Source organism: Macaca nemestrina, chromosome 14 (genome assembly GCF_043159975.1).
Source record: "Macaca nemestrina isolate mMacNem1 chromosome 14, mMacNem.hap1, whole genome shotgun sequence".
Classification (NCBI taxonomy): domain Eukaryota; kingdom Metazoa; phylum Chordata; class Mammalia; order Primates; family Cercopithecidae; genus Macaca; species Macaca nemestrina.
This window is the reverse complement of record NC_092138.1, coordinates 106,726,741-106,744,735: the sequence shown is the minus strand read 5'-3', so window position 1 is coordinate 106,744,735 and position 17,995 is coordinate 106,726,741. Positions and strand designations below refer to the sequence as shown.

The 17,995-nt window shown below is 39.6% G+C and overlaps 1 protein-coding gene across 6 annotated transcripts in view; it reads left to right on the top strand.

Annotated features, from left to right (window-relative positions):
- Positions 1 to 17,995, top strand: part of LOC105463909 (nuclear receptor subfamily 6 group A member 1) — a 259,220-nt gene that overhangs the window by 50,814 nt on the left and 190,411 nt on the right. For 4 of the 6 annotated variants that reach the window (XM_071078319.1, XM_071078318.1, XM_071078321.1 and 1 more), the window contains exon 3: positions 1,540 to 1,584. The exons of the other annotated variants lie outside the window; for them this stretch is intronic. In XM_071078319.1, the coding sequence (XP_070934420.1) occupies positions 1,540 to 1,584 (45 nt within the window). The remainder of the gene's footprint in view (positions 1 to 1,539; positions 1,585 to 17,995) is intronic. 6 annotated transcript variants of the gene reach the window in all.

Genomic DNA, 17,995 nt, shown 5'->3' with positions numbered 1-17,995 from the left:
ATTATAGGCCAGGCGAGGTGGCTCACTCCTTTCATCCCAGCACTTTGTAGATCCCTTGAGCCCAGGTGTTTGAGACCAGCCTGGGCAACATGGCAAAACCTCATCTCTACAAAATATATACATAAATTAGCTGGGTGTGGTGGCACATGCCTGTAGTCCCAGCTACTTGGGAGGATCACTTGAGCCTGGGAAGTCGAGACTACAGTGAGTTGTGATCACACCACTGCACTCCAGCCTGGGCAACAGAGTGAAACCCTGTCTCCACCCTCCCCCTGACAAAAGAAAATTTAGATTTAACAATTCATATGTCTAAGAATTTATCCTAAATACTTGACAGTTATGAAAAATGTATGTTTACAGATGTTTCCTTTAGCATTTATAATAGTAAAAAAATGGGATAACTAGGCATGCTGGTGCATGGCTCTCATCCCAACTACTGGGGATGCTGAGGTAGGAGGATCGCTTGAGCCCAGGAGGCGGAGGCTGCAGTGAGCCAAGATCGCGCCACTGTACTCCAGCCTGGGCAGCAGAACGAGACCCTGTCTTTTAAAAAAAAAAAAAAAAAGTTACAATTTAAGTTTAATAGGGGATTCGATAAATGGATTGTGGTTATTCATGCAGTAGGATGCTGTAGACTTAGGAGAAGGCAAATTTTTAGTCTGGAGGGTGATACAATGTTAATAGTGGTGTTTTTGGGAAAATGAGATTACAGGATATCTTTCATTATCTCTGAGTTTTCTGTTTTTAAGAACATTGCATTATTAAGAAAAAAGACATGCATTTAAAAAATTCTCTCTCATTTTAGCTGCCAAATTTCCATGGCTATTCTGCCAAATTAAGCCACATAGGTTCTGGCTTCCACTTAAAGTACAGATTTTACATTCAGAATTCTCTTGTCTTGAAATTATTCTAGGGAAGAGAGGGGGGAATCAGAGTCCTCAAGTATCAGGAACCATCTTTGAAGCCTAAGAATAAAGTAAAAGCCTTCTACAGCATTTTCAGGCTGCAACCCTGCTTCCATTCACTAGTAAAGCCATCAGAATTTGCCTCCTTTTCAGTGTCAGGCTTGAGGCTTGAGCCAGCACTATTGACAATGGAGGGAGCTTCTCATATAAATTGGGCTATCCTGACAGTTGCAGGGATACCTGCTGAAAGTGACCCTAATGAAATGCATGGGTGTGTGGTACAGGGGAAAAAACATGAATGAAAATTCACATCCTGGCCTTCCTGCTTTCCTGCTGAGTAGCATAGGCAACATGTGAAGCTCAGTTTGTTCATCTTTGAAACAGTAGTCATTCTTGTTAAATGTTGTTTTAAAAAATAAGTGAGATAACATATATGAATTGCCCAGCAGTTAGCTGCTCTAGTCCTGCATGTTTCGAACTCTGTGGAAATACAAGACAAAAGGTTTCTAATTTCTTTTTGTTAATATTTGATGAGCATTTACTGTATGTTAATGACTTTAAAACATTTATCTCATTTACTCTTCCTGGCAGCTGTGCAAGGTTATTCTCAACTCTTGTTCTCCCCATTTTACAGATGAGGAAACTGACAGTTTAACACTTGGCCAAGGTCACACAGCTGGTAAGTGGCAGAGATGAACCCTGTGTGATCCCAAAGCCCATGTCCTTTTTATCTTTTTAAAATTGAGTTGTGACTTACATGCAATGAAATGCACAGATCTAAAGTGTTAAGTTTAAGCATTTTTATAAATGTGTGCATCCTAGTAATCCACATTCCATCAAGATACAGAACATTTCCATCCCTTCAGAAAATTCCCTTTTACTTTTCCCAGTCCATCCCACTACTCTACCCCAAAAAGCAGTAACTTCTGGTTTCCATCATGATAGATTAGTTTTGCCTGTTTTCTAAAATGTCACGTGTATACAATCTTACAATATGTGCTCTTTTATGCTTGTTTTAGCATGATATTTGAGACTCATCCATGTGTTGCTGGTGTTAGTAGTTCATTTCTTTATATCGTTGAAGAGTATTCCTTGACTGTACCATAGTTTATTTACCTGTTGATACCTGGGCTGCTTCTAATTTTTGGTTATTATGAATAAAGCAGCTATAAAGTTTCTTGTATAAGGATTTATGGACCTGTGTTTTTATTTCTCTTAGTCGTACATCTAGGAATTATTGGGTCATGTGGTGTATGTTAAACTTTTTATGAAATTTCCGAATATATTTCCAAAATGTTCATACATCTTAGTTCCAGTAGTATATGAGTTTCAGTTCCACATCTTTGCAAGCATTTGTTATTGCTAGTTTTTGAAATTTTAGTCACTCTAGGGAGCATTGTATTAGGATTGATGTGGTTTTAACTCGCATTTCTTGATGACTAGTAATATTGGTCACATTTTCATGTACTTATTGATCATTCATGTGTCGTCTCTTAAAAGTGTTCAGATCTTTTGGTAAATTCATGTGGCTGGGCATGGTGGCTCACGCCTGTAATACCAGCACTTTGAGAGGCCAAGGCAGATGGATTGCTTGAGCTCAGGAGTTCGAGACCAGTGTGGGCAAGGCAACATGGCGAAACCCCGTTTCTACTAAAAATACAAAAATTAGCTGGGTGTGGTGGTGCATGCCTGTAATCCCAGCTACTTGGGAGGCTGTGGCACAAGAGTTGCTTGAAGCTGAAAGGTGGAGGTTGCAGTGAGCCAAGATTGCACCACTGCACTGCAGCCTGGGTGACAGAACAGGACTCAGTCTCAAAAAAAAAAAAAGAAAAGAAAAGAAAAATTCATGTGTTTTGTTCAACTATTGAGTGGTGGGTGTTTGTTTTCTACTTATAAGTACATCAGATATGTGTTGTAAATATTTTCTCCTAGTCTATGACTCTTTTTTACTTTTTAACATGTTTTGTGAGGAACAGAACTATAAAATTTTTATGAAGTCCAATTTATTAATTTATGATTAACGTTTTCTATGCCCTCTCTAAATCTTGGCCTAAACTGAGATTGCAGAGATATGCTATGTTTTCTACTAGAAACAGTATGATTTTAGCTTTTACATTTATATCTATAATCTATCTCAAATTTGTTTTTTCTATATTATGAGGTAGGAATCAAAGTCTTTTTAATATGAATATTCATTTGTTTGGCACCATTTGTTGAAAAGGCTTTCTTCATTGCATTTTATTTTTTTGAGACAGGGCCGCACTCTGCTGCCCAGGCTGGAGTACAGTAGCATGACCATGGCTCACTGCAGCCTCCTCTTCCTGGGGCCCAAACAGTCCTCCTGCCTCAGCCTCCCAAGTAGCTGGGACCACAGGTGCGCAACCACCATGCCAGGCTAAGTTTTAAATTTTTGGGAGAGACGGGGTTTCACTTTGATGGTCAGGCTGGTCTTGAACACCTGGCCTCAAGTAATCCTTCCGCCTCAGCCTCCCAAAGTGTTGGGATTTTAGGCATGAGCCACTGCCCCTAGCTGTTGAATATTTTGATGCTCTTGCTGAAAAATAATTGAGAGTCTATTTATAGGCCCTGTATTCTCTTCTATTAATCTTTTTACCTTTTCACAAATACCATAGTGTCTTGATTACTATAACTTTATAATAGATCTTGAAATCAGATAGAAGTAGTCCTCCAACTCCATTCTTCTTTTTCAAAGTTGTTTTGGATATTTGGCTATTGTTTAACAAAAAAACTTGCTGAGATTTTGATTGAATTGCATTGACTCTATCCATCTGGGAAGAGTGATCAACTTAATAATATTGGGTCTCTTTTAAATTTTTTTAAGTTTTTTTTTTTTTTTTTTTTTAAGAGACTAGGTCTCGCTCTGTTACTGAGGCTGGAGTACAGTGGTGCAATCCATAGTTCACTGCAGCCTCAAACTGCTGGTCTCAAGGGATCCTCTTGGCCTAGTCTCCAGAGTAGGTGGGACTATAGGTACTCACCGCTACACCCGGCCAATTTTCTAAAAAAAATATGTATATATTTTTGTAGAGACAGTGTCCAGGCTGGTCTTAAACCTAGGACCTAAGCTACCCTCTCACCTCAGCCTCCCAAAGCACTGGGTTTACAGGTGTGAGCCACCATACCTAGTCAATAATACTGAGTCTTGAGTCTTCTTTTTTTTTTTCTGAGACAGAGTCTCACTTTGTCCCCAGGCTGGAGTGCAGTGGTGTGGTCTTGGCTCACTGCAACCTCTGCCTCCCGGCTTCAAGTGATTCCCCTGCCTCAGCCTCCCGAGTAACTGGGACTACAGGTGTGCGCCACAACACCCAGCTAATTTTTGTATTTTTACTAGAGATGGGGTTTCACCATGTTGGTCAGGATGGCGTCGATCTCCTGACCTTGTGATCCGCTCGCCTCGGCCTACCAAAGTGCTGGGATTACAGGCATGAGTCATCGCACCCAGCCAATGTTGAGTCTTCTAATCCATGAAGTCAGTGTATTTTTCTCCTTATTTAGGTCATCTTTCTTTTTTCTTGTTAATGTTTTAAAAAGTTTAGTGTTGAGATCTTATACATCTTTATCCTTAATATTTTGTTTTTTAATGTTATAGTAAATGGTATTATTTTTAAATTTTATTTTCCAATTGTTGCTAGTATATATAAATGCAGTTGATTTTTATGTATTGAGTTTGTATCTTGTGACATTGTTAAATTTGTTTGCTAGTTCTAGTAACTTTTAAAAATAAATTTCTTGGGACTTTTTATGTGTACATCTGTGAATAAAGACAGTTTACTTCTTCCTTTTTGATGTTTATGACTTATTTATTTTTCTATCGCACTGGCTAAGATTTCCAGTACAGTGATTGATAGAATGATGTTCTTGCCTTATTCTTAATCTTAGGAGGAAGAAGTTCAATTTCAGTATCAAGTATGATGACACCTCTATTGGGCTTTCTTTTTTTTTTTAGGGTTGTGGTAAAATATACGTGACATAACATTTACCATCTTAACCATATTTAAATGTGCTGATCAGTGGCATTAAGTACATTCACACTGGTTGTGCAACCATCACCAGCATCCATCCACATAACTCTTCTAATATTGCAAAACTGAAGCTCTATACCCATTAACAATAACTACCCATTCTCCCCTGCTCCTGGTAACCACCATTCTACTTTTTGTCTCTGAATTTGTCTACTCTAGGTACCTCATTTAAGTGAAATCATACAGTTTCGTCCTTTTGTAACTGGATTATTTCCCTTAGCATAATGTGCTTAAAGTTTATCTATGTTGTATAGTGTTAGAATTTCCTTCATTTTTGAGGCTGAATAAGATTCCATTGTATGTATATACCACATTTTGTTGATCCATTCACCTGTTGTTGAACACTTGGGTTGCTTTCACCTTTTGGTTATTGTGAATAATGGTATAAACATGAGTATACATGGTTGTCTCTCTTCAAGCCCCTACTTTTAATTCTTTGGGGTATATACCTGGAGGTGGAATTGCTGGACCCTATGGTAATTCTGTTTTAAAATTTTCAGGAATCACCATACTGTTTTCCATAGCTGCCGCACCACTTTACATTCTCATCAGCAGTGCTCTAGGGTTCCAATTTCTCCACATCCTCGCCAACACTTATTTACTGTGTTTTTGATAGTAACTCTCCTAATGGTTGTGAGACAGTATCTCATTGTGGCTTTGATTTGCATTTCCCTAATGATTAGTGATATTGAGCATCTTTTCACGTGCTTATTGACCTTTTGTGTGTCTTTGGAGAAATGTTTGTTGAGGTCTTTTGCCTATTTAATTGGATTCTTTATGGTTTTTGTTTTAGTTGTACGGGTTCTTTCTATATTCTGTATATTAATCCCTTAACAGATACATGATTTGCAAATATTTTCATCCATTCTGCAGGTTGCTTTTTCATTCCGTTGTGTCCTTTGATGCATAGAAGTTTTACATTTTCATATTATCGAGTAATTTTTTCTTTTGTTGCCTGTGCTTTTTGTGTTATATCCAATAAACCATTGCCAAATCCAGTGTCATGAAGCTATCTCCCTGTTTTTTTTTTTTTTTTTCCAAGTTTTATAGTTTTAGGGCTTATGTTTAAGTCTTTGATCCATTTTGAGTTAATTTTTGTGTATGATGTAAAGGTAAAGGCCAGCTTCATTTTTTCTCATGTGGATATTATTTTATCAGTACCATGTGACTATTCTTTCTGCATTGAGTGGTCTTGTAACGTTGACAAAAATTGTTTGACCATATAAGGGTTTAGTACTGGGCTCCATATTTTATTCCATTGGTCTATGTCTGTCATGTTAATAACAGACTGTTTTGATTACTGTGACTTTGTAGTAAATTTTGAAATCGGGAAGCTATAGGGTTTTTGTAGATGCCTTTTATCAGCTTGAGAAAATGCTGTTCCTAGTCTGCTAAGAGTTTTTTTTTAATCACAAGTGGTGTTATTTTCAGATTAATAATTACTAATCTGTAAATAAGTTACTTTTTTTTTTTTTTTTTTTGAGACAGAGTCTCGCTCTGTCGCCCAGGCTGGAGTGCAGTGGCTGGATCTCAGCTCACTGCAAGCTCCGCCTCCTGGGTTCACGCCATTCTTCTGCCTCAGCCTCTCGAGTAGCTGGGACTACAGGCGCCCGCCACCACGTCCAGCTAATTTTTTTGTATTTTTAGTAGAGACGGGGTTTCACTGGGTTAGCCGGGATGGTCTCGATCTCCTGACCTTGTGATCTGCCCATCTCGGCCTCTCAAAGTGCTGGGATTACAGGCTTGAGCCACCGTGCCTGGCCAATAAGTTACATTTTAATACTAATTCTACATCTAGATTGTTTAGACTTAATATGGTGAATTACACTGATTGAATTTTGAAACTCAAGCTAGCCTTTTAATCCTGAAATAGACCTCATGTGGTCAGTGATGTATTATAATTTTCAAATGTTGCTGAATTCAACTTGGTAATATTTTGTTAATGGATTTTTGTGATTATGTGTAGAAGAGCCAGAACCTGTGTTTTAATCTTGGTGCCATACTGCCTCCAAAAGACTGTTTTGTTTTGTTTTTTTTGAGACAGGGTCTTGTTCTGTCGCCCAGGCTGGAGTGCAGTGGCGTGATCTTGGCTCACTGTATCCTTCGCCTCCCAGGTTCAGGCGATTCTTGTGCCTTAGCCTCCTGAGTAGCTGGGACTACAGGTGCGTGCCACCTACCCGGCTAATTTTTATATTTTTGTAGAGAAGGGGTTTTGCCTTGTTGACCAGGCTGGTCTCCAATTCCTGGCCTCAAGTGGTCCACCTGCCTCGGCTTCTCAAAGTGCTGGGATTACAGGTGTGAGCCATTATACCCGGCCTCCAGAAGACTTTCCTTTTTCCTTAATTTGTCATTTTGGGCATATTCCCTTTTATTTGTTGAATCTGCATTAGTTTAATTTTTTGTGTAGTCATAAACCAACTAATAGGCTTTCTAGATAGGTGTTAAGAGCTCTCTCCTCCTCCTTCAGTTTTTAAGTCTCCATCTAGTGGTCTGTTCTGGAAGCACAGAGGTGAGAACCTGTGTTAATGTATTGGTGGGTATGCCAGTTTAGTCCATTAGGTGGCAACAGGCCCTAACCGAAGAGGGAAGAGCACTCGGACTGAAAAATAGAAAACCCGTGCTTGCAAAACTCAGAACAAGATTTTCTAGTACAGCTAGGCTAGGCTTCAAAATCTTGGAGAAGGAAGTTGTACCTTTAGGTCATTCTAAGAGCATGTACGAAACTCTAAAAATACATGGGGCCTATAGTCCCAGCTCCTCAGGAGGCTGAGGCAAGAGGATTGCTTGAGCTGCAGAGTTCAAGACCAGCCTGGGCAGCATAGTGAGACTCTGTATCTCTTAACAATAAACTCACATGGGAATTCATTTTCCTGTTTCACTTCCCTTGCCTCTCAAGCTTCAAAATCTTGACTTACTCAGTGGGTATCCAGTGGTCACTTTTCTTTGAATATTGGTGGTAGGAGGTAATAGGGACAGAGGGTTAAAGTAGTAGAGTAGACCCTTAATGCAAGGGGATCTGAGTTTGGGGATGGGGTGAGAAGGATGTGCCTGAAACCCACTTTATTAATGATAAAAAGAAGAAATCTACTTGCAGAGAGATTTCAGGGAAAGGCATTAATGGTTTCTAGCTGTTTTTGGTTCTGATACTCCATTTCTTGGGCATGGAGAAAGGAGTGTTTACGAATGTTGTCTAAGATGTGGGCCTTTTTTTTTTGTTTTTGTTTTTTTTAATAAAAATGGAGATAGGAGAACAGATTTTCTTTGGCAAGGAATTGTTTAAGGCAGTGATGAAGGAAGAAGATCAGTTAAAGGGGTGTGAGATTCCATGAAGCGGTGGATGGAATTTATAGGGCTGTGAAAATTAAGATAATGTTTGGGAAAGACCACTAGGTAAACAGTGTGACCTGGCAGGCTAGACTAGATTGCTTGCTTATGGCAAAGATGCCAGCTTTTTCTTTTTTTTTAAACCTTAGCTGACTTAGGCATGTAAAAATCTACTTAACTTGTATGTTCCTGCTTTCCAGTTTATAATAATTCATAATTCATTGGCAATGGACTATTATGTACAAATAGGTTTGGAGTAAGGATTATAGATGTGCTCTAATAATTGGTTATGGTTCATATTTGAAACATGACATATGCATGTCAAGATTTAATTACTGGAAAATTTCAAAATAAGGATACTGTCAATGTAATACCTATCATTATGTACCGCATGTATCAAACTAACTTGAAAATGATGATGCCAAATGAACTGTAATTGTAGAGTAAAGCAAAAATAGCAGCAATTGAAAACTACCACTAATTTCCTCAACAGTGATAATGGAGTTCTTCTAAGAACTGTAAGATTTCCAGCTGATCTTATGTGTGTATTTGGGGAAAGATCTTGCAACTTTTCCACCCATTTTTGGCAACTAGGCTTAGTAGAATACAAGAGTCTCAGTTTATAAACATTGAATTGTATTAATAGTCACTTAACAAGTTACTTGTAGCTTTTAATCATAGGCAGAAATAAACTGAACACCAGTCACTCATAAGATGGATGAATGTTGGATTAATTCACCAGGAAGATCCTTTATACCTTGAGAATCATGGGGCTAAGAGGTTGGGAAGGAGGAAGACAAGGTAGAAAAATAGGCTCAGGCTGAGGCTCATTGCAGTGGACCTTTAATGCTAAATGTGAAGTAGAAAGGGAGTGTTTTTTCTGTGACTTAAAGCAAAACCTCAACAGTGTGTGTGTGTGTGTGTGTTTCATTGTGTATTCACAGGTGTTTATAATAGCTCTGATACAGTTGGTGGGATTACTACGTGTGATCAGTCCTATTGACAGAATTATTATTTGTGACTTTTAATACCAAATGATTTTTTTTTAGGAATTGTTTTTCTGTTACACTGAATGGAGAAGTTCTGTGTAATTGAGAAGGAAATAAAGTCCTTCATGTAATGATTTTGTGCAGAGACTTTTGTTGACTTGTTTCGTGTCTGATCATTTGGCCCCTCAGTTGTCCAGCATAACTAAGATGCAGTAAAAACCCAGGCCCTAAACATCATTTTCCATTTTCATCAATATAATGTTAATTATGGGATTGAGTGATTCTGTTTTCTCTGGAGTAGTTTAATGGCAAGGAACACTCTCAAGCTAGTTTAAAATAGGGACGTTGTTAGAAAGTACTGGGGTTTCTTTTTTTTTGTTTTTTTTCGAGATGGAATCTCACTTTGTTGCTCAGGCTGGAGTGCAGTGGCATGATCTTGGCTCACTGCAACCTCTGCTTCCTGGGTTCAGGCGAGGTTCAAGTGATTTTCCTGCCTCAGCCTCATGAGTAGCTGGGATTATAGGTGCCTGCCACCTTGCCCAGCTGATTTTTTTGTATTTTTAGTAGAGACAGGCTTTCGCCATGTTGGTCAGGCTGGTCTCGAACTCCTAACCTCAAGTGATCTGCCCGCCTCGGCCTCTCGAAGTGCTGGGATTACAGGTGTGAGCCAACCCACCCAGTGCAAAAGTACTGGTTTTCTCTTGGGGCTCCGTGGCAGAGCATGCAATTGAATTTCATGAAGAACCAAGACCAGGATTTCTTTTCCATCTCCCTGTGGCTATGTGGAGTCTCATTTCTGCTTTTTCTGGTGCCTCTGGTTGATAACTTCTCCTTTACACTTATATTCCTCGCTTCTGTATCCATAATGGAAAATGGCTGCTCCTCCCCTCCCCTGGCATGTCGCATAGCCTTCTAGCACCCGTGCTTGACACAGACAGACTAAAGTATTTGTGTTCAAATTGTAAACACTTAGGAAAGAATATAAGCCCAGATTGGATCAGGTGTCCATTTGTTCTTTCAGGGGCTATGGTAAATTGACTATTCAGTAGAAGCTGTAGAAACATTCTAAGGAGAATATAAATAGAACAGAGAAATTATCTGACATGATTGCTTTAGTCAGGAAACATGCAGGATGGAGATTATGGAAACTGACTATGGAATCTGGTATTTGAGCCAGGACAATGAGCAGGCAGGGAAAACTCAGGGGCATAGATTAATGGATTAATGGATTAATTAGGAATTATTTGCTAGGCCTGAGATGTGAGAGGATGGGGATCTGATAAAGGCAGTGAGAATCCAGGTATTAATTGATGCTTAACATTTGGCAAGTAGAAGAGAGGTATATTCAGGTCACGCAGTTACTGGCTGTGGGTATAAGCATTAAGACCCAGAGCTCTTGGTCTTGGAATGCTAATGACCAGATGAACTGAGAGTTAAGACCTGGGCCAGTGGGAAAGGGACCCATGATAGACATCAAGGCATACTGATGGGCTTAATCATAGTGACCAAGGCCAGCTGTAACACTTGGTGTACTACTTTGCCTGGGACCTATTTGAGTGCCTAACTGGTGACAAAGTCTGAGATTGTGTACTTTTGCCCTAGTCATGATTGGCCCTGGGGCTTGTCCAGCTTAATATATACACATGGAAGGCACTAAAGACTCCAGTAGTTATGGCTTTTGGGAAGAGAGAACTGAAAATAACTCTTTACTATTTACAGTTTTGGGCTGTTGCTTTCTGGAACTGAAAATGATTCCATAATCCAAGGATGAGTTTATACCTCTGCCTCCCTCTAGAAGTTTTCCCTCCTAAGTGAAATTTTGACATTAAGTTATATTTAAGGAGTTTGGGTGCCTTCAAAAACAACAAAGGCTTAAAACAAATTGAGAAACATTTATTCATGAAAACCACCGAACTTGGGATAAGAACAGCATGAGTTTTGTCATGTTGCCTGGGCCTGTTCCTATTTCTGCCAGCCCTGACAGGGCAGTAGTTCAGCCAGGGTGGGGCAGGCCATGAAAACCAGTAGCTTTACAACTGCTGCAGGAGGGAGCTTTCTTGATTTGGAGTGTTGTCAGTTAAATGTGATGATCTTGGTGGCACGTGAAACAGAGAGGGCCAGCAAATGTGCTACTCTGAGGTTACAGTTCTGTTTAGGATAAACAGTGGGCCAGCAGACTAACCAGGACTTTAACAAGAAGGTCTGGTAGGTGAGAGAGTTTCAGGGGGCTTGATAAGCTCTCCAAATATCCTGGGTTGATTGGAGTGTTTATGCACATCAGAAACCCATGTGAGCCCAAACCACCACACATCCCTGACCAATGCAAAGATGTGTGGGAAAGCCCAGCAAAAAGTAAAAACTGGAACAGACGTGAAGGCCTGAAGTGTGAGTGTGCTTCCCTTATCCTGACCATAGTTGCATCAGCAGGTAGTGAAAGAGCTCAAGGTGGTTCATTACCATCTCTGACCAATCTTTAATGGAGTAGGAAGCTATACAGTTAGAGGGGTATCTCCTGCAAGTCAGGCTTCAAAATAAAAAAGGTGGGGGAAAAAACCTGAGCCATCAGTAACTACACATTGCAGAGGAGACAGACTTCATGGTTTAGTCCAGGAAAGTTAGTAAACAAACAAAAAAAACAACTCATCATCATCACAAGCCTTAGTGGGGGAAAAGTCAGAATCCAGAGTTGCCAAAAGCACATAGTCTTAAATGTTCAGTATCACAACAAAAATTAAAAGACATGCAGAGAAACAAAGTTTGACCCATACTCAGGGGAAAAAAAAAAAAAAAAACACAGTAGAAACTGTCTCTGAGTGATCCTAAATGTTGGATCTAGCACACATAAAACTTCAGTGCAACTGTTATAGATATTCCAAAGAAATAAAGGGAACAACTTTTAAAGAATTGAAAGAGAAAGTATGAAGACAGTGATGTAGGACATAGAGAATTTCAGTAGAGAAATTATAAGAAAGAATAGAAATGGAAGTACTGGACTGGAGTTGAAAAGTATAACTAAATGAAAAATTAAGTAGGGACTCGACAGCCAGTTTGAGGTGATGAAAGAATTGGTGAACTTGTAGATAGATCAATTAAAAATATTCAATATGAAGAATAGAGAAAAAAGATTGAGGAAAAAGGAACAGAACCTCTGAGATCTGTGGGACATTAAGTGTGTATGTAATGAGACTCATGGGAGGAAAGGAATAAGAGAAAGGGGCAGGAAAATATTAGAAGAAATAATGGCAAAAACTTTCTGAATCTGATGATAAACATTAGTCTACAGATTTAAGAAGCCTAATAAACGCCAAGTATGATAAACACATGTCAGAGTCAAAATGTTGAAAGATGAGGACAAGGAGAAAACCTTCAAAGCGATGAGAAAAAAAATGATTAATTATGGTTAAGGAAAAACAATAGGCTTTGTGGCTGACTTCTCATCAAAAGCAATGGATGCCTGAAGGCAATGGGATGACATTCTAAGTGTGGAAAGAAAACAAAATTGTTGGGCGGGCATGGTGGCTTATGCCCGTAATCGCAGCACTTTGGGAGGCTGAGGCGAGTGGATCTCGAGGTCGGGAGATCAAGACCATCCTGGACAACATGGTGAAACCCAGTCTCTACTAAAAATACAAAAATTAGCTGGCGTGGTGGCGCGTGTCCGTAATCCCAGCTGCTCATGTCAGGAGAGGCTGAGGCAGGAGAATCGCTTGAACCAGGGAGTCAGAGGTTGCAGTGAGCCAAGATCGGGCCACTGCATTCCAGCCTGGTGACCAGGCGAGACTCTGTCTCAAAAAAAACAAAAACAAAAATAATTTAAGAATTCTATATCCAGCAAAACTGTTCTTCAAAAATGAAGACAAAATAAAGACTTCCACATTAAAAAGACAGAATTTATTGTGAGTGGACCTGCCTTAAAATATTAAAGGAAATTCTTCAAGCTGAAAGGGAGTGATACCAGATGGTAACTCAAATCCATAAGAAGAAATGATGAACAGTGGAAATAGTAAATATGTCTGTATGTTTTTTCTTCTCTTAATTTTTTAAAAAGACAAGATTATATAGAGCAAGGATTATACCATTTTATTACTAAGTTATAACATATATGGCAATAATAGAAAGGAGGGGATGGATAGGAGATATGTTGGATCAAGTTGCTGTATTTCCTGGAACTAAATTAGACTGTCATAAGTAAAGATGCATGTTGTGAGGCCTAGAGCAACCACTAAGTAAACAGCAAAATATGTGTAGTTAAAAAAAAAATCAGGCCGGGCGTGGTGGCTTAAGCCTGTAATCCTAGCACTTTGGGAGGCCAAGGCAGGTAGATCACCTGAGGTCAGGAGTTTAAGACCAGCCTGGCCAACATGGTGAAACATTGTCTCTACTGAAAATACAAAAATTAGCCAGGTGTGGTCTCGGGCGCCTGTAATCCCAGCTACTTGGGAGGCTGAGGCAGGAGAATCACTTGAACTTGGGAGGCAGAGGTTGCAGTGAGCCAAGATCATGCCACTGCACTCCAGCCTGGGCAACAGAGTGAGACTCCCTCTCAAAAAAAAAAAAAAAAAAAAAATCAATGGGGATTGGAATGGTGTACCCTAAAACATACTTCACACGAAAGATGATACAGTAAAAGCAGAGGTTAAGAAAAAGACAAAAATAGCAAAATGGCACACGTAAGTCCAGCCATATCAACAGTTATATTAAATGTGAATGTACCATCTATTCAAAAGGTGGAGATGGTTAGCCTGAATAAAAAGGCAAAACACAGCTCTGTGCTGTCAGTTCAATAATGGACATACCTTAGATTTAAAGACACAAATAGGTTGAAAGTAAAAGCGACATCATGCAAATAGGAGAGCTGTATTAATGTCAGACAGTTTAAACAAGAAATATCACTAGAGACAGGGACATACTGTAATGACAAAAAGGGTAATACATGAGAAAAAGATAATTATAAAAACATAACAAGAGACCACCAAAATACATGAAGCAAAAACTGACAGAAGTTAAAGGAGAAATAGACTATGTAACAGTAGTAACTGTAGATTTTAATTTCCAACTTTCAATAATAGAATAATTAGCAATAATTGATAGGAAATTAGCAAGAATATAAAAGACTTCATCAGCACTATCAGTGAACTTGACAGAACTCATTTATTGAACACTTTATGCAAAATACACAAAGGTTAAATAAGAGATTCTTAACAGAAATCTGGTATCTCCAAATATTTGAAATTAAACAACATACATATAAATAATAGAGCGAAGAAGAAATTCCAAGGCAAATTTTAACTTTCAGCTAGGCCAGGCACAGTGGCTCATGCCTATAATCCCAGCACTTTGGGAGGCCAAGGTGGGCGGATCACTTGAACCCAGGAGTTTGAGATCAGCCTGGGCAACATGGCGAAACCCTATCTCCAAAAACATACCAAAAATTCGCCAGGTGTGCTGGCATGCGCTTGTGGTCCCAGCTACTCAGGAGGTTGGGGTGGGTGGATCTCCTGAGCCTGGGAGGTCGAGTCTGCAGTGAGCCTTAATTGAGCCACTGTACTCAGCCTAGGTAATAGAGTGAGACCCTGTCTTCCCACCTCTCACACATTTTTTTTTTTTAACTAAATGAAAATGCAACATATCAAAATTTATGAAATGTAGCTGAAGCTATGCTTAGAGGAAGATTTACAGCTTTCATAATGCCTGGATATTTGAAAAGGAAAGGCTTAAAGCACTAACGTAAGCATCCATTGTAAGAAACTAGATAAAAAGCAAACTAATCCGAAGTAGCTGGATGCAGAGGTGTGTGTTTCTTGGGAGGCTGAGGTGGGAGGATTGCTTGAGCCCAGTAGTTTGAGGCTGCAGTGAGCTATGATTGCATCACTGTATTCCAGCCTGGACAACAGAGTGAGACCCTGTCTCTGAAAAACAACAGCAACAAACATCTGAAGCAAGTATAAGGAAGGAAATAATAAAGATTAGAATGGAAAACAGTGAAATGGAAAGCAGAAAGCCAGTTGAGAAAAATCAGTGGAACTAAAGTTGGTCCACTGAAAAGATCAACAGATTTGATAAACCCGTACCAAGACTAAGAAAATAAAGACAACACAAATTACCAAAGTCAGGAATGAAAGGACATTATTACCCTACAGAAATTGAAAGGATTATAAGGGATTTGCCATGAACAACTTTGTCTCACCAAGTTAGACAACTTAGATGAAATGGACAAATTCTTAGAAAAATACAGATGATCAAAATGGACTCCAGAGGAAATAGAAAATGAGACCTTATAACAGTTAAAATGAATTAGTAATTAAAAATCTTCCTGTACAGAGAAGCCTAGGCCCAGATGTCTCCACTGGTGGATTCTATCAGACACTTAAAGCAGCAGGCTAGGTGCAGTGGCTTACTTAATGATGTACACCTTTAGTCCCAGCTACTTGGGAGGCTGAAGTGGCATGAGCCCAGGAGTTCAAGGATAGCCTGAGCAAGACCCTCATCTTAAAAAAAAAAAAAAAAAAGCAATAATACGAATCCTCTACAAACTCCTTTAGAAAACAGAAGAGGAGGAAACACTTGAGAACTCATTCTATGAGCACAGTATTATCCGGGTAACCCAACAAGGATACCACAGGAAACTTGCAGACTAGTAGCCCTTTACGAACACAGTTGTAAAAATCTTTTAACAAAATATTAGCAAACCACATTCAGCAATATAGAATAATGTATTATATACCATGACCAAATGGGATTTAATTCAGGAATACAGGCTTGTATTAACACATAAAAATTAATACAGTATACCAAGTGTAGACAAACATTCCATTAAAAGGTAGGACGGGCTGGCCACAGTGGCTCACGCTGGTAATACCAGCACTTTGGGAGGCTGAGGTGGGAGGATTGCTTGAGGCCAGGAGTTCAGGACCAGCCTGGGTAACATAGTGAGATCCTGTTACAAGAGAAAAAAACAAATCTCTGGACATAGTGGCATGTGCCTTTAGTCCTAGCTACTTAGGAGGTCGAGGTGGGATGATCACTTGAGCCCAGGAGATTGAGAATGCAGTATGCAATGATTGTGCCACTACACTCCAGCCAGGGTGACAGAGCAAGATCCTGTCTCAAAACAAACAAACGTGTGGCCATATATAGTGGCTCACGCCTGTAATCTCAGCACTTTGGGAGGCTGAGGTGGGTGGATCAATTGAGGTCAGGAATTCGAGACCAGCTTGACCAACATGGTGAAACGCTGTTTCTACTAAAAATACAAAAATTAGCTGGGCATGGTTGTGTTGGCCTGTAATTTCAGCTACTCAGGAGGCTGAGGCAGGAGAATCACTCGAGCCCAAGAGGCGGAGGTTGCAGTGAACTGAGATTGTACCACTGCACTCCAGCCTGGGTGACAGAGTGAGACACCATCTCAGGAAAAAAAAAATTGCCTATTCCTAGAAAAGGCAAAATTGTTTTGCATTGCTCTAAAGGAATGCCTGAGACTGGGTAATTTATGAAGAGGTGTATTTGACTTTTGGTTCTGCAGACTGTCCAAGGCATGGCACCAACATCTGGTTGGCTTCTGATGAGGCCGCAGGAAGCTTTTACTCATGGCAGAAGGTGAGGGGGGAAAAGGCACATCACATGGCAAAAGAAAGAGCAAGAGAGGAGGTGCCAGGTCCTGTAAACAACCAGCTGTTGTGTGAACTAATAAAACAAGGACTCACTCATTACTGAGGGGAGGGCACCTAGCCATTTATGAGGGATCCACCCTCATGACCCAACTACCTCCCATTAGGCCCCACCTGCGACATTGAGGGTCACATTTCAACATGAGATTTGGAGGGAACAGACATCCAAACTGTATCAGTGATAATTGCTCTAAGGATAGGCACTGGAACTGATTTGAGAATTCAGTCATAAATCCTTATGTATCACGTGGTCCTTTGATTTTTGACCAAGATGCCAAGGCAATTCAGTGGAGGAAATCACAGTTTTTTTTCCAGAAATGATGCTGGGAAAAGTGGATGTCTATATGCCAAAAATTTATCTCAAACCCTTTTTTACACTAGACACAAAAATTAACTCAGAGTGCACCATACACCTAAATCTAAGAGCTAAAACTATCAAATGTATCAAGCGTATCTTTGTGACCTTGGGTTAGGCAAAGACCTCTTAGATGTGACACCAGTGGCACAAGCCATAAAAGAAAAAAAAATTGATGAATTGGCTTCATTAAAATGTAAAACTTTTGCTTTCAAAATACATTATTAAGAAAATGAGAAAACTTCAGATTGTGGGAAAATATTTGCAAATTATTGGGAGGCCGAGATGGGTGGATTGCTTGAGGCCAGGAGTTCAAAACCAACCTGGCCAACATAGTGAAACCCTATCTCTACTAAAAATGCAAAAAATTAGCCGGGTGTGGTGGCAGGTGCCTGTAATCCCAGCTACTCGGGAGGCTGAGGCAGGAGAATCGTGTGAACCCAGGCGGCAGAGGTTGCAGTGAGCTAAGATCGTGCCACTGCTTTGCAGCCTGGGCAACAAGAGCGAAACTCAGACTTAAAAAAAAAAAAGAAAAAAAATCTGATAAAGGAGTTGTATCTAAAATATGTAAAGAACTCTTACAACTCAATAAGAAGACAACTCAATTTTTAGAAATTAATGAAAAATATCATGATTCCTCTTATGTGAGATTCCTAGAATAGGCAAAATTCATTGAGACAAAAGTAAAACAGAAGTTGCTAGGGGAAGTGGA